This window comes from Mobula hypostoma, chromosome 3 (assembly GCF_963921235.1).
Source record: "Mobula hypostoma chromosome 3, sMobHyp1.1, whole genome shotgun sequence".
In the NCBI taxonomy this organism is placed as follows: domain Eukaryota; kingdom Metazoa; phylum Chordata; class Chondrichthyes; order Myliobatiformes; family Myliobatidae; genus Mobula; species Mobula hypostoma.
Window position 1 is genome coordinate 72,653,790 of NC_086099.1, and position 25,898 is coordinate 72,679,687.

The window sequence follows — 25,898 nt, forward strand, 5'->3', positions numbered from 1 at the left end:
TAAACATTGAAACCGAGTTCGCATACACCACTTGTGTTGGCACCTCATTGCATACTCTCACGATCCTTTCCCCTCATGTTCTCCTTCAATTTATCACCTTTCACCCTTAACTCATGACCTCTGCTGGTAGTCCCACCCAACCTCAGTGGGAAAAGCCTGCTTGCATTTATCTTATCTATACTCCTCATAATTTTGTATACCTCTATCAAATCTCCTCTGAATCTTTCATATTCCAAAGAATACAGTCCTAACATATTCAATCTTTCCTTGTAACTCAGTTCCTCTGTACCTGGCAACATCCTTGTAAATTTTCTCTGCACTCTTTCAACGTCTTTTTTACATCTTTCCCATAGGTAGGTGACTGAAACAGCACACGGTACTCCAGATTAGGCCTCACCAACATCTTGCACAACTTCAACATGGCATCCTAAGCTCCATCAGGAGCAAGCCGGCTGCTCACGATTCATTGTTAAAATTTCTGTGATCACCAGAAAAGCCTCCTACCTTAACTTTTACCTCTTCCCTGTGAATTCCACTCAAAAAGATCTCAGGTAAATCCTTGCTATTTTAAACGTGAAAATAACTGCAGATGATGGAAACTTGAAACAAAAACCAAACATATTGGAAATGCTTTGCAGGTCAGGTCACATAGGTGGGAAGAGAAATGGTCTGTGTTTCAGGTCAAAGGTCCTCCATCAGAACAGGTGAGCACTTTCCAGTACCATAAAATGAAGTTTGATTGAAAATAAATAACACCAGTTTGTCTGGGTTGCTGCCTGACCTGTTGATTGTTTACTGAATTTTCTATTTTCATTTTGGATTTACAGTATCTGTAGATTAATGATTTGAGTTTCATTGATGTTTTCTTAAATGTGGTTTAATGTCAGTGTCGAATTGTCACTGATCAGTTTTGGTGTTCAGTGTGGAAGACTAGGGAGAATTTTTGTGTCGAGATTGGAAGGTTGGAGTGTAAAGCTGATGGTAGGGGAGGGAAGAGAATAGATGTAGGATGCTTAGCAATAACAATGATCAGTGATCATGTAGTGGAGTGGATCAGTGAAATATATTTTTAAGAAGCATTAATAGGCACTGGCATTCCTAGCTACTCAGCTGGTAAAGGTGACTTTTCCAGTGAGTGGAAGAGAAAGTAATATATTATGCACTGCCAGATTTTATAATGGTTTATAACAAGATGTGAGAAAAACTTAATCTACTTAAAGACTCCTTGAGGTAAATTTTATCATCTTTGCTTCATAACAAGAGGACCATATTTTAGAGAGCAAAGTATTCAGTTGCTTTTTAGATGGGTAAAACTTGTCATCTTCTGATAAAGGGATATTGAATTTGAGTTTAGTTACAAGTTGGAAAAATAAGTTACGTGTAGATATTGGAAATCTGAAAGTACAAGCATATAATGCTGGAAGCTCTCAGCAGGTCAAGCAGTATCTATGGAAACTGAAATGGTTAATATCTCCAGCCCAGGGCCTTCCATCAGATCGGGGACAGGGAGAAAGCAAACTAGTTTATGGTAGAAGAGGAGGTAGAAGAGAGATGACTAGAACAAAGGGAATATCTCTGATTGAGTGAGACAGGATCATTGAACCTGGGCTTAGTTAGAATCAGATTATGTCTGTATAATGTTTTGCTAGTAGTAAAATCGCTGTTCCAATTTCTGGAGCAGATACATAAAGGCCAGTATTGGGAGAATGGGAACAACAATTCTTTAAAAGCTGAAGTTAGTCTTTGAAAGTGTGTTAATTGTTTCAATGGCTTCCAAATCTTTTGCTGCAATTCATGATCCTTTGTTCAGTTACTAAAAGGGGGAAAATAAGACTTTCAGAGGTCTGGTGTTTCATCTATTGAATGGTTTTATAGTGCTAGGAGATCAGTTGGTGAAATCTCATTAGACCATAAGACATAGGAGCAGAATTAGGCCATCTGGCCCATTGAGTCTGCCCCGCCATTCATTCATGGCCAATCCCTTTTTCTATCTTCTCAGCAACCCCAGTTCCCGGCCTTCTCCCTGTAACCTTTGATGCCATGTCCAATCAAGAACCTATCAATAAATACTCAATGATCTGGCCTCCACAGCTGCATGTGGCAACAAATTTCACAAATTCACCAACCTTTGGCTAAAGAAATTTCTCCATATCTCTGTTTTGAAAGGGTGCCCCTCTATCCTGAGGCTGTGCCCTCTTGTCCTGGATTCTCCCACCATGGGAAGCATCCTTTCCACATCAACTCTGTCTAGGCCTTTCAACATTCAAAAGCTTTCAATGAAATCCCCCCTCATCCTTCTGAATCTCAGCGAGCACAGGCCCAGACCCATCAAATGTTCCTCGTATGATAACACTTTCATTCCTGGAATCATCCTTGTGAACCTCCCCTGGACCCTCTCCAATGCCAGCACATCTTTTCTAAGATGAAGGGCCCAAAACTGTTCACAATACTCAAGGTGAGGCCTCACCAGTGCCTTTGAAGCCTCAGCATCACATCCTTGCTCTTGTATTCTAGAACTCTTGAAATGAATGCTAACATGGCATTTGCCTTTCTCACCACTGACTTAGCCTGCAAGTTAATCTTCAGGGTGTTCTGCACAAGGACTCCCAAGTCCCTCTGCATCTCAGACTCCTGGATTTTCTCCCATTTAGAAAATAGTCCACACATTTATCCCTACTACCAAAGTGCATGGCCATGCATTTTCCAACATTGTATTTCATTTATCACTTTTATGCCCATTCTCCTAATCTGTCTAAGTCCTTCTGCATCCTACCTGTTTCTTCAACACTACCTGCTCTTCCACCAATCTTCAAACCATCTATAAACTTGGCAACAAAGCTATCTATTCCATCTTCTAAATCATTTATATGCACCATAATAAGAAGTGGTCCCAACACCAACTCCTGTGGAACACCACTAGTCACTGGCACCCAACCAGAAAAGGATCCTTTTATTCCTACTCGCTGCCTCTTTCCAATGAGCCAATGCTCTAACCATATTGGTAACTTTCCTGTAACACCATGGGCTCTTAACTTGGTAAGCAGCCTCACGTGTGACATCTTGTCAAAGGCCTTCTAAGAGTCCAAATACATAACATCCACTGCATCCCCTTTATCTATCCTCCTTGTAATTTCTTCAAAGAATTCCACCAGGTTCGTCAGGCATGATTTTCCCTGAAGGAAACCATGCTGACTTTGTACTACCTTGTCCTGTGTCACCAAGTACTCCATCACCTCATCCTTAACAATCAACTTCAACATCTTCCCAACCTCTGAGTCAGACTAACTGGTTTATAATTTCCGTTCTGCTGCCTTCCTCCTTTCTTAAAGAGTGGAGTTACATTTGCAATTTTCCAGTCCTCTGGCACCATGCTAGAATCCAATAATTTTTGAAGGATCATTTCTAATGCCACCACAACTGCACCTACTTCTCTTCCTTTACACACTACAACATCAGGCATACTGCTAGTGTCTTCCACGGTGAAGACTGACGCAGAAAACTCATTCAGTTCAGCAGCCATCTCCTTGTCCCCCGTTATTATTTCTCAAGACCACAAGACAAAGGACCAAAAGTCGGCCATTCGGCCCATCGAATCTGCTCCGCCATTTTATCATGAGCTGATCCATTCTCCCATCTAGTCCCACTCCCCTGCGTTCTCACCATGACCTTTGATGCCCTGGCTACTCAGATACCTGTCAATCTCTGCCTTAAATACACCCAATGACTTGGCCTCCACTGCTGCCCGTGGCAACAAATTCCATAGATTCACCACCCTCTGACTAAAAAAATGTCTTTGCATTTCTGTTCTGAAAGGGTGCTCTTCAATCCTTAAGTCATGCCCTCTCGTACTAGACTCCCCCATCATGGGAAACAACTTTGCCACATCCACTCTGTCCATGCCTTTCAACATTCGAAACGTTTCTATGAGGTCTCCCCTCATTCTTCTAAACTCATTTTCTAGCGGTCCTATATCCACTCTCATTTCTCTTCTATTTTTAACATACTTGAAAAATGTTGATATTTGCTAGCTTGCTTTCATATTTCATCTTTTCCCTTCTAATGATTTTTTAAAGTTACTGTCTGTAGGTTTTTAAAAACTTCCCAGGATTTAAAAATGTAGTAATTTAGTAAGGATTTAAAAATTTCTTTGGCCAATGGATGGGCTTTTGCTGAGGATGATATTTTTCAAGAGCAAGAAAAGATATACTGCATTTAAGAGAGTCACACTGCATATGTCCCATCCATCTAAATAACATGAACTATGCCATAGAACAGGCAGAAAAGCTTGACAGTGCAGTGATGGTCAGCACCTTTTGAAGTAAAGGATGTCACAAGGAGATAAAGGGCTTTCCCACATGGGGACCCCTTCCTCAATTATTCTTTCTTCATTAGAGGAAGCTTTTTACTAACGCACACCTTTCAAAGCTTCCTACATATTAGAAATCTGATTTCCAGTTGGGTCTACAGCTTTACATTTTCTACAGCTTCCAGTGCCTTGTCAAAAGGACTTTCAGAATTTGCTACTGGAAACTTTAATATTTCTTGGAAGAAAGGAAGAGTTTTTAAGGTGGGAATGAATTTGTACGATGCAATATTGTGGGTGGATATCCTAAAGCAGGAGTCCTCATTTGCATTTTCTGCTGAAACCCATTGGATGATGTTCAGTAAGCCATACAGAGAGGGTGAGCATGGGGGTGGATGCTCTGTTTTCTTAACAACAGAGTAGAGTTGGGCAACTAGAGAAAGAGAGAATCGGTGCGTTCAGTGGTGGACTCCCCTCCTGAAATGTGGTTGCATCTATTTGTACTTCTCATCAATGTAAGTTATGTACATGTTCAAATTCTGCACAGCTGCATTGCAAATGTAATGTTAGCAGTCAGTCTGAGAGGACTGGAACTTAAAAACAAGGAGTTGATGTTGAGTCTTTATAAGGTATTGATCAGACCACATTTGAAGCAGTCTGAGCTGCCCATAGGCCCATTTCTAAAGAAGAATATATTGGTATTGGAGAGCTTCCAGAAAAAAGTTTACAAGAATGATCCCGGATGAAAGGGTTGACATTTGAGGAATGTTTGATGGCTTTGGGCCTATACTTGCTGGAGTTTAGAAGGATGGCGGGGAGTGACCTCAATGAAACCTGAATATTGAAAGGCCTGGATGTAGTGGACATTGAGAAGATATTTCCAGTGGGAGAGTCTAGGTCCAGTGGGCACAGCCTCAGAATAGAAAGATGTCACTTTGGAACAGGAGGGAGGAGGAATTTCTTCAGTCAGAGGGTAGTGAGTCTGTGGAATTTATTTGCACAGTGGGCTATGGTGGCTAAGTCATTGGATATACTTGAAACAGAATATGATAGGTTCTTGATTAGCAAGACTGTCAAAGGTTATGGGGAGAAGACAGAAAAATGGGGTTAAGAGGGCAAAATAAACCAACCACGATCAAATAGCAGAGCAGACTCAAAGGACCAAATCATTTAATTTTGCTCCTATGAGTTGTATTCTTACAGAAGGCTGCTTCCTTTCTTTGGCACTGCTTCCTATACTCAACTTGCACTGTTTGTCTGTGCAAAGAAAAATGCAGTAGCAGAATCATCATGCAGTGAGTTTAATATTCTGCAGCCTATATACACAGAGCTACAAGTTGAAGTTTTCAGTGCACGCTCTGCAATTTTAATGAACTGGTAATACTTAGTGATGCATCTTGCAAGCATTCAAATCCCGTACATTTCACAAAGATTACCCATGCATTTAAATTTTTGAGTCATCCTCTGAAACACAGTAGTCATCTAATTAACTTAATTTTCCTTTGCACAATTTTCCGAGTGTACCTATTTTCTGGAATCTGTCTGCAAGAAGAAATCAGCAGGCTATAAAATGCTAATGGCACTTGGCACTGACTACTTCACAGAAATAATGCTTCCGTATTATTTCAGGCAAGCACTTCAGTCTTAGACTAAGATTGTATTTGTATGGTTTGTCGATTAGAACCTCTTGGTTGCAAGTCGAGTTCCAATCGACATCTTTTCAATCAGAGAATTAGTTTATAGTCCAGTTAATGGTAGACTTTCTCATTCTCAAGCATAGAGTCGCTTTCTCTACATAACACACAAGTGAGTGCTGCATCCTGAAGAGACTGCTGATCTTTCAAAGTATCTGATTCCTTGGTTCACTCTACTGTTTCTATGCCATGGCTTTCAGACTGCTGGACCTTCACAAGATAGGATGACTTGCTTCTACTTCAGAACTGTTGGATCTGAGACAAATAATGAGAGCCAGAGTCAGACCTGTGGACTCTGGCACAGATGGGTCAGGATCTGCCTGGTGGAGTAGATGAGTAGCTAGCTCAGGAGGTGGTGCACTCCTTCCATCATTCTTGATGGGCCTCCAGATGTCCCCAATGGATAGATTTTCAATGTCCTATGAGTCTACTACCTTCTTTTAAAGTGGTCACATGCCAGAGACTCTCAGGATTCAAAGATCCAAAGCACATTTATTATCAAAGAATGTATAAACCATACAGTTTGAAATTTGCCTGCTTACATGCAGCCACAGAGCAAGAGACCAGAATAACCCAATTTTAAAAAAGACCACAAAGCACTACGCAGAGGACAGAGAGGGGAAAAAAACATCATGCAAACAATAGAAAGAGGCCAATAGCATCTTGAACGGGACTAAGCCCCAGATGCCTCCCTGAGCAGCCGGAGTAGGCCCAAAGCCTCAGTCTCCAGTTCTTCACGGCAGCGGAGCAGAACCACACAACAGCCGGATCTCCAGGAAAATTCATTCAAGGATGCTTTCAACATATCCTTCAATATTTTCTTGTGTATATTGTACATGATAATCTCTGCCCGTGGAATAGAGCATGTAATCAGGAATCTGGTGTTGGGAACATGAATGACGTGGCCTGGCAGACTGTTTGTGATTAGGAATTCAATCCTAATGTTGCCCATGAGAAGATATTGATATCAGTTATTCTGTCTTGCCAGTGGAACTGAGGTATTGCACAGAGACATGACTTCTGTACCTTAACGGACCTGCTGAAGATGGTCAATGTTCAGGAGCATGCAGACAAGTAGCCATCATTGTCAAACAGTCAAAACATACAGTATGTTGGCATATTAAATGAAATGGCTTCATGATTTGGGGATATTGTTGTGCAACGGGAGCTGTCGAAAGATTTTTGGTTTGCTGTTATTTTTGGTGCGCCTCGCTTGACACCAGTTTGTACAGATCTGCTGTGTGGTTTGTATTCCATCAGTACCAAATGAGATTCTTTCTCATCGATGAGGCATCTGACCAGTCCTTTTCACTCAAACTTTGCATTCGGAGGTTGAGTTGTCCTAAAGTAAAGGCATTATGGCAGTTACAAGTATATCGGTTGTTCACACGCATCATCTATTTCATCACAGGCTGCAATAACATTAATAGAATGCTACATTCCACCACGATAGAGTCCTTGCACTCAGAGAAAAGTTATGAAGGACTATCTCATGTACTTACCAACTTTCTAAGATGATATTCTTAAAGAGTTGTTTTTAATCAGCAGTTTATTCTGTCACCTGCTGTGGAGGTGACGATTAGTTTGTTATAAATATTCCCCCCGATGATGTTTGGATTAAGAGTTCAAAGCTATGGTCAACTTCACAGCAAAAGGCAGAATAGCCTTGTCAGGAATGTCAGGCTAAAAGAAACAACGTGGCTGTTAGCTGTCATCCTACGAAGTGAAACTAACAAGGAACAATTCTTCTTTGAATTTCCTGGGTAGCTGTACTTGATTTAAAGACATAAATGATGTCCCATCTTATGCATGTTACTTGCACTTTTGCCTCTGCATTTCTTCATTTTCCTATGGTAAAACAAGCAGGGGTGGGGGCTATTCCTTACTGTGGGAATTGTGATGGCAGCAAGTAAAATTCCAACACTTAGAAACCTGGGCATAAATTTACTGCTCCTGAGACAAAATACATCCAGAAAATACTTATGCAGAAACAAGCTAACTCCAAAAACTAAAGCAACAAGGAGACATTTCACAGTGAATTCCTCTGCTCAAAAAGAAAAATAAAAGCTTTGTCAGCTTGCTATCCGAGTTTTATGTGTACATGGTTTTTACTCTATAATGTGCACTGAACAAAGAGTGAAAGTGGTTAGCCTCAAACTTTCTTATCAATTATAGCAAGTCCTCTTAACAGATTAAAAACTCATCAATGCATCACTGTTCTCGTCCTTAAACAGCCCAAGGGACAGCTGAACATATACTTTAAGGTGGGCTAGATCTGCTAAATTTGAGAAATGTTGTTTCTCGGAGCGGTGGGGATTGGTGGTGTGGGTTGACGTGCCATGCACTTTCTCAGCGATAATGTAATTTTATTAGAAAGCAAAGTCTCTCAATGTTTCCTTAAATATGCAACATACATGATTACTTGTGTGTATTTATGTTTCCTTGCTTTGATTTGCCACCCAGAGGCTCACTGATCTAGATTTTACATTCTTTTGATTGGCTTGTGGATGTCTAAATGTTTGTTTTAATTTGATCATAAGAAAAAATATAATTTGATCCTGATGGTCTCAAATGTTCCCCTTGTTTGACTGTGTCTCAATGCTTTTACTTTGGGTTGGCTATTGATGTCCTATGCAGTGAACCAAGACGAAATGCAATATCTACCCGAAAGACCTGTTTTTATACAGGTGAGGATATACTGTATGTTGATTTTGAAAATATTGAGAAGTTCTCAGGTTGGAAGGTTTGAGAACTGGTGAGACAAAATTTTGCTTGAGGAAGACAAATACTGTCAAGAGTGGCTGAGGTTGGGGTGCAATGATTGTTACACATTTTTAAACGAGTTAGCTTGATCTTGGTTTGGATTGACTTGTGTTCTTGATAATTGATTTATTGTTGTCACATGTACTGAGGTACAAGTAAAAGCTGATTTGCGTGCCATCCATGTAGAATCTTTTCCTTTGTACTATCTCAATGTAGTGATGTAACATTATTACATTGAGTCAGTACAAAGGAAAAGCAATCACAGAATGGACAAAAAGTATCGCAGTTGCAGCAAAAGTGTGGTAGAGATAGAAAAATAAGGTGCCAGGGGAACGACAGAATAATGAGAAACTTTTTAAATGGGGTGTAAAACTAAAGGATGCTTTGAGCAATGGAGGAGGGAAGTGGATAGGGAGAACTATAACAAAGGTATTACTGTAGAGGTTCGAAGATTTGTAAAATTTCCCAAATTACCTCTACCATTTTTGGTTCTGTGACGGATCACATGAACAAAGCATTACAATGAGATGGGTTGGTTGAGGGAGTCTTTGTTGACCAGTAATACTGAGTAAGTAATTCAATTTCATGACCATTCCATCCCGAATTAGCCTTTCCATCTCCTAGCCGAGTATGAATAAAGGAGCAACATTCCATCTGTACTTCACCAGTGGGTCAGCTCAGATCAATTGCTCAAGTCCTAGAGAGTAGACTTTTAACCATATTAAAAGTGTTCCTGTTTGAAGTCGCCTGTTTGACCCCCTCCATTTTTAATTTATTTTTAAACCCTTTTAAAATAAAGGCGCAGGTCTCGGGCCAGAGAGCGTATCGAAGCAGCAAGGCCCAGGCCTGAGAGCAAGGAACAACTCAAGGTTTGGACGATTTAAGTGTTGGGCCAGATTGAAAAGGTCACAGTGTCAGGACCAGAGACGAGGGACTAGCTGGTTTAGCTTGGTTTACTCATCCCTGCACTGAACTGAGAATGTGACCTGCAACTAACCAGCTTCAGAATTTACTGTGAAGTCACTTCTGTGAATTTCAGTTCTGAATGCCATTTGCTTACTTTTACTTTTCGCACGGTTTTTCTTTCTGCACACTGGGTGTTCGACAGCCTTTTGTTTTTTTGGGGTTCTTTGTTTTGTATCTGCCTGTTTGGAGATAAATCTCAGGGTTGTGTAAAGTATACGTACTTTGATAATAAATATACTTTGAACCTTGAAATCAACAATTCTTCCCTTTGATCACCCAGTTTTCCGCTCCGGATGCTGACGGTTTCTGCTTAAACTGTCTGTCCACAAAGTCTTCTCTAGCTGACTGTTGGAAGTTTTAGCTTGCAGGAGGCATCACAGCCTTCAGTCTTTACGAGAGTGCTACAACAGAAGGAAATTAATCTATCTTTGTCACAATTTACCAGAAAATTGTAGCAGGTGTTTTGTCGTGTTCTTGCAGCGTTCAGTAAAACTGCTTTCCACAGTGAATATGTCCACGGGCCATAGTCTTTGGTCTGACGGCATGGAATGTAATTTCAAAATCTAATCTTTCACAGCTCTCCCAATTGTTCTAAACTGATTCATCATTTTTTTTCTCCTGTTCAGTGGCATTGAACGGATACTTTAATGCCGCTAGTGGGGCCAGCAAATAGATTTGTTCTCTCTTGCCCAGTCTTGCCATTCTATTTGGAAAAGGCTGGCGTCTTTTATTGATGCTGTTAATGTTAGCCACATTCTGCAATCAAGTCACTAATAATCCAATGATGCATTAACATTTTGAATCCCAGGTGAAAATTTCACCTTTTAGTATTTAGCTAGTTACATCTGGAATGTGGGCCTGGAATTTGCAGGGAGGATTGATGTCGATGCTTTCACCACCCACTGTTATGGAGGAGGAAGTCTGGCAGCAATTTTTAAATATTGAAGTGCAAATGTAGTTAAACATGGAAATCTAGAAGTTGCTCTCAGTGATTTCCTACACCTCCACAAATTGCACTGTTGCCACCATCTTCATTGCCATCTGTGGGATTCGATTAACTGAGCATTCAAGATTTTTCAAACAACTTGTGCTGTATAAAAAATCCTGAACACTTTCCTTTCTTTCATGAAGTACAACATTGCAATTGCTACTTTCTTTTAAACATCTCATTGAATGCAAACTTGAGACTGGACAGTAGATCAATACAGTAGCTCAACTATGACAATTTTATTTGAATCTTTAATGTTTAGTTTAAACAGAGCTTTAATGGAATTCTGGACTTTTGAGGTGACCATCTGCAAATATATTGCTGTGAAAATAATACGAGGCAAGCAGTAATTAGACATCACAGGCCACGACATATGTAATTATGTCCACTCTCAATTTTGCATTCCATGAGATGTTTAAAAGTGAGTTTCAACTGCATTTTTGTTTTGGTTCTAAGACTTTGAGAATTCTTCAGTGTGATACTTTACTTTGTCATCGTTATTGTTGGATGCATGTCTTTTTAACAGATTGGAAAGTGCCTGGAATGCACTGCCAGGCATGGTGGTGGAGGCAAATATAAGAGAAGTGCTTAAGAAGCTTTTAGATAGGCACATGAATATGCAGAGAAAGGATGGATATGTACATTGTGTTTGCAGATGGGATTAGTCGGGCTTTTTAACTACTAGTTTAATTAGTTTGGCACAACATTGTCCAGTGCCAAAGGGCCTTTTCCTGTACTATATTCTGTATTGAACCAGGGACTGTCAGCACTTGGGAAGGAGCAGATGGAACCCAAGCCAGAAGGTTTACTAGCTCTTTCCGGATGCTCTATCTGGAGATCACTGGCCACTGTTGTCAATTGAAAAATGTTTGAAAAATGTAGTCCTAATTCTCTCTTGGAAATTATCACCATGATCTTTTCCTATTTTATCTATTCTTATATCAGGAAATCTATATGATTTTTGTTTTTTTTAAGAAACAAGGTGATTATTTTCCCTTGACAATATCTAATTCCGCACACCTTTGTTTTTCTGTCCATTGTATTCTGTTCCGGTTTCAGGCTAGAATAAACTCACAGGGCCACATTGTGCTTTTTACAGTATTCTTACAAAGGAACCTGGACTTCTCACTGGACAAACTGCACAGCAGTTCAAAGTCCATGATAGCTGCCTGTTGAGCAATTTCATTTGTACTAGAAATTTGTTTTTCTCATTGATCTAGTGATTATTTTCACTCAAGTTGCCTTTCTAAATCTGTTTTCTCCACTGAGAATGGACTGCAGGTCATAACTACCTGCACAATCAAACAAAATCCTCTTATTCCCTTTTACCTTTTGCTCATTACTTTATAGAAGTCTTCCCTGCAACCACCTGCCAATGAGATCAGCTAGATGGCTGGTGAATTGGTACTGATGCTTAATCCAAAAATGTTTTGGTGTGATAAAAGACCAGTGATTCTCTCACGGGCATTAACTATGCGTATGAACCAGACTTTCTTCCTCTTCGATTTCTTGGCCACTAATTTTGTTGAAAGAAAGTCGATGTTGAATGCGTGGAGGCTGTAGATGAAAAGGGTCTAAGTTTGCTGTTCAAAGGTTTTAAAGGTACATTTAATGTCAGAGAAATATGCAGTATGCATCCTGAAATACTTTTTCTTCGCAACCATCCACAAAAGCAGAGGAGTGCCCCCAAAGAATGAATGACAGTTAAATGTTAGAACTCCAAAGTTGCCCCTAACTTCCCTCCCTCCTGCGGGTAAGCGGCAGCAAGCAGTGATCCTTTCTCCCCCACTGGCAAAAAAAAGGATTGGCACCCGCCACCAAGCACTGAAGTGTGAGCAAGGCAACAGCAAAGACACAGACTTGCAGTACCCCCAAAGACAACGTTGTTCATCCAGTATTTGACATACCGCAGGCTCTCTCTCTCCCTAAAAATGGAGAAAGAGATGTCTTCATTTCACAGCGAGAAGGGAGACAAAACAAACAACTCGCTGGTTTACGATGTTAAAAAGTCGCTTTTTCTGAGCTCTGTGCCCGAAGATCTCGGGGCTCTGGGCACACAGCCAGAGATCTTCTGTCTCCAATGACACACCGATGCCCTTCAGAGGCACCGACCTCTGATCTCTTCGTCTCCAGAGCCACGAAGCTCTTAGGTTGAGCCCTTGGTGTGCTGAACAGCGGCCATTCGTGAAACCCCAAGAGCGGGTACCATTCCTGCCGAGATCCGTAGTCAGCGTGTAACTTCAGGTCAGGGTCTTCAAAAGAACCCTAAAAGGGAAAAATAAAGATATTAAAGATGGAAATTGAGCTGTTTCCAAAAATGCAAGCAAAAGAGTCTCCATTGGGCACCATTAATCCTCCTAAGCTCCTCCCAGAAGTTCACAGATTGGTGTGGCCAACCAATGAAGGCTGAGGAGCCTGCGTCCCAAGAGTAATGGTGCAAAGGACAGAAGCCCAACTTTGTTAATAGAACAACTCTGACATACCACAGAACTGGTGAGAGGAGAAGATGGCAGCGTACCGCGCGTGCGCAGTTCTCCGGTGAAAAATGACATGGTATCTGTTAAATAGGGGCCGTGGACAATTTCTGATTTGATGGAGATAGACGTGAAAGCACAGAGGAACATTTGGAGAAATTTCTGAAACACCCATCCGCTGCTGTCGTTACTGTGTGGTCGGGAATCTTTTGGAGGGTAGGCCTCAAAATCCCCGGCCTTGCCTGCTTTTGGCGACCGAGAAAGAGGTCAAATCGCTCGGACAGAGATGGCGCTCAGTACTTGGTGTCGGAGAGCTGATCAGAGCTCGAAGTTTTCAGATGACTCAGAGTCGGATTGTGGTCGGCATGGCAGGGAGAGTTTTTCTTCCCGCTCCCGTCTGTGTGAGATGGGGGACATTTGAGAAACTTTGAACTTTACTGTGCTCACGGACTTCTTCATCAAGTTATAGTATTGTTACACTGTTTGTAACTATATGTATAATTATGTGGTTATGTCAGTTTTTTTCAATCTTGGTCTGTCCTGTGTTTTGTGATATCACACCAGAGGAAATAATGTATCATTTCTTAATGCATGCATTACTAAATGACAATAAAAAGGGACTACGTGTCTTCATAGTCTAACTGGATGGGTGGTAGGGCCTGGAGAAGTTGGGGTACGAGAAGGATTGTGGGTTTTACCGAGTTTGTCAGCCTCAGTGTTCATACCTTTTTTGATTAATGAGTTCTATTTTTAATAGTTCTTCACTGGAAAGCAATTAATAATGTATAACTATAATTTCTGATCTATGGTATAAACATTCATAAATATGCTGGCAAAATATGTAAAGGTCAAATGCGAACTTCCCTGACAGTCTCCCTGATGAAGTACTGAAAGATAAAAGCAAAGGTCAAAGGGTGGGTTCAGCTTTGTACGTCCTGTTTCAACTTGCAAGAAAAATGAGTTGGTGATCTTGCTGAGGCATGCATTTTCCAATCGCAGCAGCAGCTGCTGCAACATCGTTATTAAGCTGAATACTACAAGGACAGAAAGGTGATCCTATTAATAGCAAATCAAGTTCACCTTAAGATGGAGTTGCATTGCTATTTTGGTATTAGTGCACAAAGCCACTTCGCACTGGAGTGAAGCATCTCACTCAACTTTCATTCCAGAATATATTACAACCGTGTGCTGTGAGTTGACCTCTAAGAAAATGTCTTCCAACATTCCAAATTTACTGTGTGAAATATGAATATAAGTTAGTAAGCAAGCTGCTCAAAGTTGGCAGTGATCTTACGTCTACCCCCTTGAAACCTATTTTTTTTAAAGAAAACCAGCCAGCCCAAGGCAGTGTTTGTGGTTTTCTGCCTGTGTTAGCATGGTCAGTGCCTTGAGCAGTACTCAGGAAGCAGGTCATTCTATGGAGGAAAGTGAACAGTCGACATTTCGGACTGAGGACCTCTGTTCGTGTTTCTCAAGATTTCCAGCACTTGCAGAATCTCTTGTGTCTGTTATGGTCCTTGATGGCTTTGTTTTGCATAGTCTGCAAAATATAATTTAACTAATAGCTTATCGTAATCACTGTTATTCTACCCAATTTGTTAACATTTGATTTCTATATACTGAACTTCAGTCTGAGCCTCCATTGAAATAATTCAGTTAAGTCAGCAGTTGGTTCATGTAACTGATATGCCATTATAGCCTGAATAGAATTGATCCAGGATGTAACTTAGTATTTCCAGAATTGCATATGGTGTTTGGGACTCTCGGTATATTTAGATATTTCAGTAGTAGGTCTTAGAGTAAGCCTTTGAAATATAAAGATGATCATGATGTGGTGTAGCTCAGACATTGAAGGAAATTTTATGAAAATGTAGATTAAAAGTTTATTTATTGCATTTGCTGAAGACCTATTTGATTGATTTTCTTTGAACCTCTTCAGTTGAGTTTGTGTTAATACTTAATCAGAATTCCATTTTGGGCAAAGAACAATCAAATGCTCAGTGCAAATCACATTGCAAAAACTAAACCAGGTGGTTTTGGGAACGATTCACTTTAATGGATTTGACATGGCTCTGGCATCTTTTTTAAATATAATAATATCAATAAGGGTCACCTTTACCCGTCAATGGAATTCGTTGATGGAGAATTTGTTGGTAGAGAATGAAGGAAAAGCCGTGTCTATTCATGTGTAGGGATAAGTAAATTGTAGCTTCTTTCTTCATTTCATCTAAATTGGTAAGCATACCTTCTTTTCCTTTGCTTACAACAATGGGTGTTTCCTGAAATGCTTTAGAGTTATTGAGCAATGCATTGCAGTTACAGGCACAGATCCGGTGACCCAATGAGTCCATGCCAAATGCTTTATCTAAAAGTTTATTTGTAAAATTTTAAATGTGGCTTCAAAATTGTATGGAGACACGCACTTCTGCAGATGCTAGAAATCCTGAGCAATCCTATTCACCTTTCCCCTTCACCTAACTCACCTATTTTCTGCTAGTTTGTGCTTCCGCTTCATCCCCCTACCTTTTTATTCTGGCTTCCATTCCTATCCTTTCATTTCCTGTGCTGATGGAGGATCTCAGCCCAAAACATTCACTGTTTACTTTCCTCTGTTAGATGCTGCCTGACCCACTGACCTCCAGCATTTTGTGTGTGTTGTTCAAATATGTACTGTACATTTGAGGTCACTTTCCTCGGAAATAGAAGGCTTGTAAATAATTACGTTTTTCATTTGTAAATCTGTTTAATCTGCAGACTGGAAGCAACTCTGTTTCTCATGGAACATTGTGTTGCTAGAATTCCTAAAGGAACTTTTACTGAGGAATGTGCTGGAAAATCCAACATCATTACCTGTATTATAGTCTCTGAGTGCTGTCTGTTTCATAGCAGTAAGCACTATTAGCATATTCTGAGTGAAGATTTTAATATCCTTTAATTCCTTGTCCACAGAATTCAATAAGCGATGGTGTACCCTGGAAGGTGGATTTCTCAGTTATTATGAAAGTGACAAGTCTGCCACGCCAAATGGGAGGATTGATATCAGTGAAGTGGTCTGTTTGGGAGTGACCAAGTCTGATCTTACTTGGGGTCCTGGGTGAGTAAGAAATATAAGTCATATTCCCTTAGATAAATCATAAAAATTTAAGCCCAGTAGAACTGATCATTCCAAACTACCTGACATGCTGGTGTTTTGTTTAAGAGTACAAGCTTCTCTTGTGTATGGACATAATATTTATTTCGCTGATGAATTATCTATCGTTATGGCTGCTTCTCAATTCAATCATTCTGGCCTACGAATTGAATTGAGGGTAAAGGACAGTTTGTTTCTCAAGTCCATATCAGCTAAAGACCTGCCAACTTGCTTGGATCTGCTCTTTATTGGTGATACTACACTTGTCTCCAAATCATTTGGTGCCGGCAGATCATGATAAATGAATTCCCTGAAACATATTGAATTTAGTATGGTAGTCAACACAAGGGAAACATTTGTCAGCACGATTTGCTTAGCCTTGATGGAAAATGCAGTTTAAAGATCAGTGAAGTATCTGGCACCTTGCAATTCTTACTTGTGGAAGAAAACTTACTGCTGAGCCTCAGTGTAATGGTCCCTATGAAAGGTCTTGAATATGAAAGGTTCACCCTGTTTGTCTCCCCACAGCTACTCCCTGACCTGCTCAGTACTTTAAGCATTCTGAGTCTTGATCTTAGATTTCCAGCACGTGTGGTTTCTTACTTTTCTTACTGTAGATACTCTCTGTTGTCTGTTTATAACTATACACTGCACAATGGATCATGCACACCAAAGAAGAAAAGACACTGAACAGCTTCCAATTTAGATGTCATAGCAAAATGCTTGAAATCAGTTGGGACCAGTTGATCACTAATGGCAATATCCTTGAGAAAAGTAGCCAATTCTGTGTGCGATCCTATAGCGTCTTTGTTGGTACTTGGACCATGAACCTCAGGAACTGCCTGCAGTTCTTAAAACAACACACATATGTATCTGGCAAAGTCACGAGTTGGATGAAAGTCTCTTTTTTTTAAAGAAAAAAGGCATTTCCTTTCTGAAAACTCTGCCACAGCTGCTTAGTATGAAGAAACATGGTCTATGCTGTTGCGCTCACAGTACAGGCTAACAGAGTCCAAGGTCAGCAAAGCAGGAGCAGATAATGGTCTGACCTCTATCAGTCTCATGTGCCTACAGCCACAGTGAACAGGTTTGCCACCTGCACATTTGGTTCTTCTTCCATGAAACTGAATGATTAAATGTTTGCTGCTTCTTTCAGCTGTGAAAATAGTGGAAACTTTCTTTACTTTCATTCTTTGTGGATTTTTTTTCATTACATCATGCTTAAGAAATTATGCCATCACTTTTTGCCCCCTGAAGGACAGGTTTAATATTATTTTTTCAGTTAGTTGACAATCTTTTGCAGTGAAAGTGAGATGATGGGGCTGATAGCAGGGAAAACTAAATTCTGAGCTTGGAACACTGCATCCTTCCTTTGTAGCTTGGATTCATGATGGTTTCATTATGAAAAAGCCTGATGTACACTGCAGCACTTACAGTGGAGGCCAGGAGGTTTTACAGTAGCTTTTAGAATAGGCTGAAGCTGAACACACTGGGGAGCTATCCTAGAATATTTTCAGCACCTGAAATAACTGGAAAATATTGTGTTAATTAGTAACAAGATCTACGTGGATTTAAAACATTTAAATCATTATCCATGTAGACCGAGTAAAACATTTGACAAAAGCACCAATTATTCAGAAAATTGGATGTAAAATAAGCTCTTGTCAAAAACTGAGATGTCAACTGGAAGGCCATATCAAATAGGATTCCACATCCTACCGCATGGCAGTGCATACAAGTCGCATATAATTAAATACAGGATTTATAATTAAGAAAGTTATCATGACATCAACTTTTGGAGAGCAGTTTAGTAGCAAATTTACAGGATGGAGGAAGAGTTGGTTAGGTAAATGGAATTTAAAATAAAAATGTTGGGTAATGTGTTGGATAGGGTTAATAATGCAAGGTAACATTAATTATAGGATATGTGGAACTGTCTAATGTAACTGTCATGTATCACTGAAGATTAGATTATGGAGTGTTTTGGACAACTTGCAGGATGCTTACGTTTGTTATGCAGAAAATAAAAACAGCAAGCTGGAACTGTATTACACACATGCTATCAGAGCTGGAGAATGTTATCCATAGTAAGAGATTGACCGGACTGTTGTTATCATCTTTGAGGCACTGAAGACTGAAAAGATATAGCATTGTGAGAAACCAATAATTAAAGAGATTGGACTTTGGCAGAAACATAAGGGAGGGGTAGGTGGATAACATCTTCATGTGAAGTCCAGTGAAAACCTGGAATTCTTTACCTGTAATAGCAAACTGAGCCAAAAACTCCTCATGACTCTGTGTTTAAGCAGTACTCAGATAAGCACCTGAAGAGCTATAATCTGCAATATTAGGATTAGCATCATTATCATTTGATATTACTTCTAATCCCAAACAGTAATGTATAAACCAGAAGAGGCGAGGCAGTCGTCTGAATAGCCTCCCCTTTTCATATATATATATTTCTGACTTTATGATCAGTTGTAAAACTTGAATTAATTTGTCAACTGACTGCTTATGTACTATTTTATGAGAAAACTTCTGATTTGAATTCCACTTTATACTGAAATCATCCAGCAGTAACTGGAAACCATGGGGTGCCAATACACATGATATACAAGAAGAAAATTGTGAATGTTTGAAAGGGAATGAAGAGATATTTTTAAACATTCAGATAATACCCTTTTAACATATCACACATTTAAATCAAACTGATAACACTCTCCAGAGGCAATTATACCAGATAGTAGCAGTTATGGGCCTGTATAAATTATCTACTGATGTGTCCTCTGATATATGTAAGTTGTTGATTCAAAACACGCTTCAGATCCAACGTTAAAAAATGGGTTTGGAATGTTATTGTTTGAAATGCTCTATTGCCTAAATACTTCTGAGAATTATTTGTGCCTCTACAGTACTATCATCAATGTACATCAGAACGCTGTTGTTTGTAATGTACAGCATTGCTATAGTTTCTATTTATTGATTCCCACCAATCCTTTGAAAAGATTAAACATTGAGAGCTTTACAGACAATTCATCGATTGTATCAAATAGCTAAACTAAGATTATCTAGAAAATGATGCTTCCTAATGCTACCAGCAAATGATTTTGGGTAACAAAGCAAAGCATTGTTTAACACTTCAGAATACATTTTTCACTTTGCTTAGAGCTTTATCTATTTTGCCATTGCCACCAGTATACAAAATCTTAAATGTAGAATTTGCAACGTTGGTTATGCACAGCATGCAGCATTGCTCAGCTTTTACAATCTCATATTTATGTTCATTTGGAATAAAAAGGCACAAGCTATAATGAATATGAACAGGAAAAGGCTCAAATTTGTATAAACCAAGAGTAAATCTACAAGGACTTGAGGTCCTGCCATAAACTGAGTTATTGGGAAAGGTTGAATAGGTTAAAGCTTTATTCCTTGTAGCATCAGACAACGAGGGAAGATTTGATAGTGACAGATAGATAGTGAGGGGTATAGATAAGGTAAATGCAAGTAGACTTTTTGCACTGAGGTTGAGAGAGACTTGAACTCGAGGTCATAGGCTAAGGGTGAAACCTGAAGTATTTAAGGGGGACTTCTCCACCCAGAGAGTGGTGAGAGTGTGGAACAAGCTGCCTGCAGAAGTGTCAGAGGTAGGTTGAATTTCAACATTTGAGATAAATTTGGATGAGTACAGAGATGAGAGGGGTATGGAGGGCTATAGTCCAGGTGTGAGTTGATGGGACTAGGTAAAATGGTTTGGCATGGACTAGATGGGCTGAATGTCCTGTTGCTATATTGTAGTGCTGTATGACAATGACACTAGCAGAAGAATGCTAACATCAGTGGTCCCCAGTTATTGGAAGTGTTTTCTCTTGAACGACTCGCTGCAGTGTGAAATAAGCAGATGAATGTAAGACTTATCAGCAAGTTCAGAAGAAGAAGAAGAAGAAGAAAACCCTTAATTTCGAGTGGAGTCATCAGGACGCCATCATGACGGCATTTTTTTTTTTAGCAGGCTTCCTTATTTTTATGAGGCCGAGTTGCTAGCTCGACGCTCAAACCAGCACGGGTGGAAAGCGTGCAAGGGGAGCTGGCTGGATTCGAACTCGGGAGCCTTCGCTCCAAAGTCCAGCGCTGATGCCACTACGCCACCAGCCAGCTAAGTTCAGAAGATTGAGACCTAAAAGTCAATTCAAAGTCCTTACAATTGACTCTTCATCCTTTCATTAACCCCAGTCCCAGACTGAAAACCATTAACAATCGGCGGGTGGAGCAGCATCTCAGAGAGAAAAGGAATTATCAATGTTTCGAGTCAAAACATTGTGTCAGGATCCTCCATAGATACTGCTCAACCAGCTGAGTTCTACAACAGACTGCTGCTCCAGATTCCAGCTTCTGCAGTCCCTTGTGCCCCTAGAAGTGAAAAGATGTTTCAGTCAACTGTGCCATCAATTCTGTTCACATTCTCCACATCTTGACCAACCAACACTATGAAGATTTTACACAAGAGATTGATTTCATTAGTCCTGTTTGAAATGGATTTGCGTGAGAACAGGTATCATGAGAGATTACTGAGAGGTTTGCTGTTCTTCATCAAGAACAACCCACTTTTAGGATTAACTGTCAGTCCCAATTGGAGTGGCCACAAGGCTGTTTAGTGTAATATTTACTTGAAACTTGACCATTAAATTGCTTAGCTGAGAGTAGGTGGAAAAATTCTTTAGTTGCAGGCTCCTAATGAATTTCATGAACTGTGCTAAATAAAATTGAGTTCACATTGGATTATGTATACGATGCAAATCCAATGTCTTGGAAATGAGTTAATAAAGTAGACAAAGCATGCATTATTTGTTCATTTAAGGTACTTTACTTTAGGATGGGAAACAGAATTACGCTTCAGTGAAATCTAATTAAGTTTATCAGTCCAGAAGAAGAAAAAGCCAGTTTGTTTGTACCTATCTCACAGTGTAAAACTTTCTGGATAAAATGTTTAGACAACAAGTTCAACTTTGAATGCTGTCGCAAAGTGCTAATGCAGCAGATAGCTGCCTTTGCTCTGCACCTTCTATAACCTTTCCAGAACCGGCCAAATAGAAAAGACAGGAATGCTTGTCTTTAGTAGGAGGTAATAATAATAGAAGGAGCTGGAGTTACTGTTCTTGGAGCAAAAAAAAGAGAAGAAATTTGAGAGAGGTATGCAAAACTCTTATAATTTTAGAGTTGATAGCTAAATAGAGCTTGTTCGTGTCAATAGATGGATTGAGGATAGGATTACTGGTATAATATAATTGGCAAAAATTCACAAGGAATATGATGATTAACGCATGCAGAATATGGTGGGACTCTGGAACTTTCTGCCTATGAATGTTCTGGGATCAAGGCTTCCAAAAGGGAATTAGTTTAGGATTGAAGGAAAATAATTGGCACTGCTTCAGTGGAAGTGGGGAATGGATGTGCCTAAATTGCTCTACAGAGAGTTTCCATGGACTCAATGGGATACATGGCTTCCATCTGTAGCATCATGCTTCAATTTGATTTAGTAGGTTTTTTTCAGTCTTTATAGTACTGGCCTGACTTTTGCTGGTAGAGAAGTTGCTAAGTCAGGTTACGACCTTGGCAATGAAAGCGAACATTCGGCCCAATAATACAATGCCATGTAATGTCATACCTACAGACCTGATATGTATTCGTTTTGGCACTGTCACTGATGAGAAGGCTTGGAGAGGATACTGTCCCTGATCTCAAAGCAAGTTTTCTACAGCTCAAGAAGGTGATCTAATGTTAAGAATGAACAAATTCATGCAAACCTCAACAAAATCACTGGTGCTATGTCATTAAAATTCAGCAAGTATTTAAGATATTGATTCTGCATTTAAAAAGATGCCTATGATACCTGAGAAGCTTCCCTCTTCAATTTAAAAGCAGAGCATGGACGTAGGGGTCATCAGTGTGTGAGGTTATTACATCCTCTTGTGTGCAAGGCAGATTGATTCTGAATTATAAATTTGAAAATTGGCATTACAGTGAAGGCCAGCTGGGAATATTTCAAACTGCAACAGATGAATCAATTTTACTTTTTATCTTCCTCTGTGGAAGTCCTTCTCTGACTAGAGTCATGATATTGCTGTGAAGTAGACTGCAGCTCTATTGAATAAATCTGTTTGCCTCCTTTTCATTCTACTGATCTTTTTCAGCACAAAGTTTCTCTCCCGAGTGTATGTCACATTTATCTTGTGCTGTCATACAGTAATCCAGGATATGTTCTTGCATGTAATGGTAATTTTAGCCCAAGTCCTAGGTTATTCTTTATAGCAAACAAAATTTTCCCATTTCCTCTATTAAAATATTCTGTTCTTAAAAAAAATCAAAATCACTAAATATAATCTTGCCTTGTAGTTTATAAAATGTTGATGAATCAATTTACCATCAAGAATTTGTTTTACTGATTCTTGTTAATAGCATGTTTATAGTATTGAGGATATTACAAGGTTGAAGTATTGAGCCATTCAGTGCTGTTAAAGCTGTTGATATTTTATTTAATGCCAGTTCGCTAGACTATTAATTATTCCTCTGGTCTAAAAGCTCAGGGAGGAGATTAAAGGAATCTCCAAACTTCCTTGTAGTGCTCATCCACTGGAATTCATCAAGGTAATAAGCTTCTGTTTATGAAAGTCAGTGTTTTTGAACTTATGCAAGTCAGCCCTATCAGCCACAATGTAGTTCAGTAAGTACAACTGAGAACTCTGGAAACTTAAGTACTTTTGTAATTGAATGGTGTATTAATTATTGAAAGCTTTGATGAAATATTCAGCTATGTATAATCATTGCATAAATTGCACCAGTCCTGGTTAAATGTACATTCAGCAATTTGTGCCGCGGCATGTTGGCATTAATCCCAGATCATTCTGAATCCATTTGTTTCAGGCACTAAATCTTCATGTATTCAGTTATCATTGCACTGTTAATGGCACTTTGTAGAACTACAATAAAAACCCAGTAGAACATATTACACAGGAATTAAGTACCAAACTAATGCTACACAATGTGAATGCAGGGCTGTTGTAAAAACTGGCACCTAAACAAAGAATTCGCTCATTTCCCACTGCTGTAATGCAGATGGAAGACAGGTGGTTATTTTAATGGAATAAAGCAAATTTTAGCAGCATATATAGTGAGTTTTCTCTCTCTTTCTCTATGTCTCTCCCTCTCACTCCTCCGCCCCATCTCCGCCCTGCCCCACTCTCCCTCTCTCCCCACCCCACTCTCCCTCTCTCCCCACCCCACTTTCCATCTCTCCCCCTCTCCCCTCCCCCTCCCCCTCCCCACCCTTTCCCTCACCCCACCTTTCCCTCTCCCACCCTTCCCTCTCCCCCCTCACCCCATGCATTGGAGCCTCCACACCAAGCAATAATGCAACCAATCTGTATGTTGTTCAGGATATATCTATAGAAATTTATAAGTTTTGATGACATGCCAAATCTGCTCCAACTCCTGACGAAGTAGTCACTGGTATGTCGCCCTCATGATTGCATTGATGTAGCGGGCCCAGGGTATATTCTTCTGAGATGTTGACACCCAGGAACTTGAAGCTGCCTTAATGAAGACTGGAATGTGTTTTCCAGACTTCCCCTTCAAGTCCACCATCAGTTCCATATTCCTGCTGACATCAAGTGCGAGTTTTTTTGTTGTGACACCACTCAATCAGCTGATCTGTCTCACTCCTGTACACCTTCTTGTCACCATCTGAGATTTTATCAACAACAGTGGAGTCATCTGCAAGTTCATAGATAATGTTTGAGTTGTCCTTAGCCACACAGTAATAAGTGCAGAAAGAGTAGAGCAGTGGCTTAAGCACCCATCCTTGAATTGATAGCGAGGGAGTTGATGTTATCACCAATCTGCACTGACTGTGGTCTTCCAATAAGGAAGTTGAGGATCCATTTGCAGAGGGAGCTACAGAGGCCCAGGCTTTTATAATCAATAAACACCACTCCCGACCTAGCCAGCAGCTACCAATGTCTGGAGCTTCCCCAGTGTGCCACAGGATACCAGTGCAAACTGGAGTCACTCAGTTGGGTTGCTAGCTTTCCTACAGACCCTCATCCTCTGCCTGGCCACACTTTAATGAATAACAGGCAAAACAGCAGAAGGGTATTTCTGCGTGCTGGCTTAGAGCTCTCAATCTAATCTGAACTGTTCTATTCTCGCATCTGCCGGGGCTTTACTGAAGTGTCAGAGGTAACCCTCAAAAGGCCACCGGGCATTAAATATGAAGAGAAAGTATATTCAGGACCGCAGGTGTAGAACATGGAAAGGGGGAAGTTGAGATAATTGGATCCTATTCAGATTCTAGTACTGCCACTCCCCACCCTTCAGACTGCTCTCCTTTTCATTCTATTTACAACCCCCCCCCCCAAGTACACTCACCACCTGCACTATGTTTCCTATGGTGGGGGTGTCTAGGACTGGAAGACACAGCCTCAGAGTAGAAGGACTCCCCTTTAGAATAGAGATGAGGAGAGATTTCTTCAGCCAAGAGGGTGGTGTATCAGTGCAATTTATTGCAACAGAGAGGTGTGGATGCCAAGTCTTTTGGTATATTTAGAGAAGGCTCCTGATTAGTAAAGGCATCAAAGATTATGGGGAAATGGCAGAAAATGGGGTTGAGAGGGCAAATAAATCAGCCATGGTGGAACGGTGGAGAAGATTGAATGGGCTGTATGGCCTGTTTCTGCTCCTGTGCCTTATGGTCTTGTGGTTGTGTTGCTGAGATATATATTGTGGTTGTCTAGGTGCTCCACAGCAGTGTGGAGAACCACTCAGATTGTGTCCACTGTAGACCTGTTGCAGAGATAGGCGACTTGCAGTGGATCCAGGTCCCAAATTAGGCGTGAGTTAATTCTAGCCATAAACAACTTCTAGAAGCACTTCCTTATGGCAGATGTAAGTACCACTGGCTGATGGTCTTTAGGTAACTTACCCCCTGCTCTTCATGAGCACCAGAGTGTTTGCTGTTCTTCTGAAGCAGGTGGGAACTTCTGACTGCAGAACTGAGAGGCTGAACATTTCAATGTTGGTTGGCATAGGTTTTCACTGTCCTGTCAGGTACATTTTCAAGGCCTGATACCTTACAGGTTAGGTTCAGAAATCAACCTCCGAGCCAGAGATCAGGGTTGCCAGATGCTGTAGGGATTCACACAGGGAGCGAAACATCACTCCCATTTATGCTCCTAGGTTCTGACCTTCTAGGAAGTGATGGCATGCAAACCCTGCCACAGCTTGTTGTTCATCCAATTCTGTCTTTAGCTTCACCTAGGGTTGCCTTTTTGCTCTCACAACAGACTTCCGTAGGTCCTTCCTGGACCTCCTGTTAGATTCTGGATCACTAATATTGAATGCTACAGGACTATCCCTCAGTGGACTGTGAATCTCCAGTAGCTCTAAAAGGGAAGGAGGATAACTGTCTGGGAATGAGAAAATTAAAATCTGCAAAGGTAAAGCAGAATGGAAAGCTCTTTTTGAATTGTTGGCATGGAATGGGTGAAATGCATCGGGTTTCCTTTAAGGAAGTAAATTCTATAGAGAT

At 40.3% G+C, this 25,898-nt stretch overlaps 1 protein-coding gene across 3 annotated transcripts in view; it reads left to right on the top strand.

The window, feature by feature from the left end:
- arap2 (ArfGAP with RhoGAP domain, ankyrin repeat and PH domain 2) overlaps positions 1-25,898 on the top strand; it is a 396,901-nt gene that overhangs the window by 229,736 nt on the left and 141,267 nt on the right. For all 3 annotated transcript variants that reach the window (XM_063043320.1, XM_063043318.1, XM_063043319.1), the window contains one exon: positions 16,138-16,282. In XM_063043320.1, the coding sequence (XP_062899390.1) occupies positions 16,138-16,282 (145 nt within the window). The remainder of the gene's footprint in view (positions 1-16,137; positions 16,283-25,898) is intronic.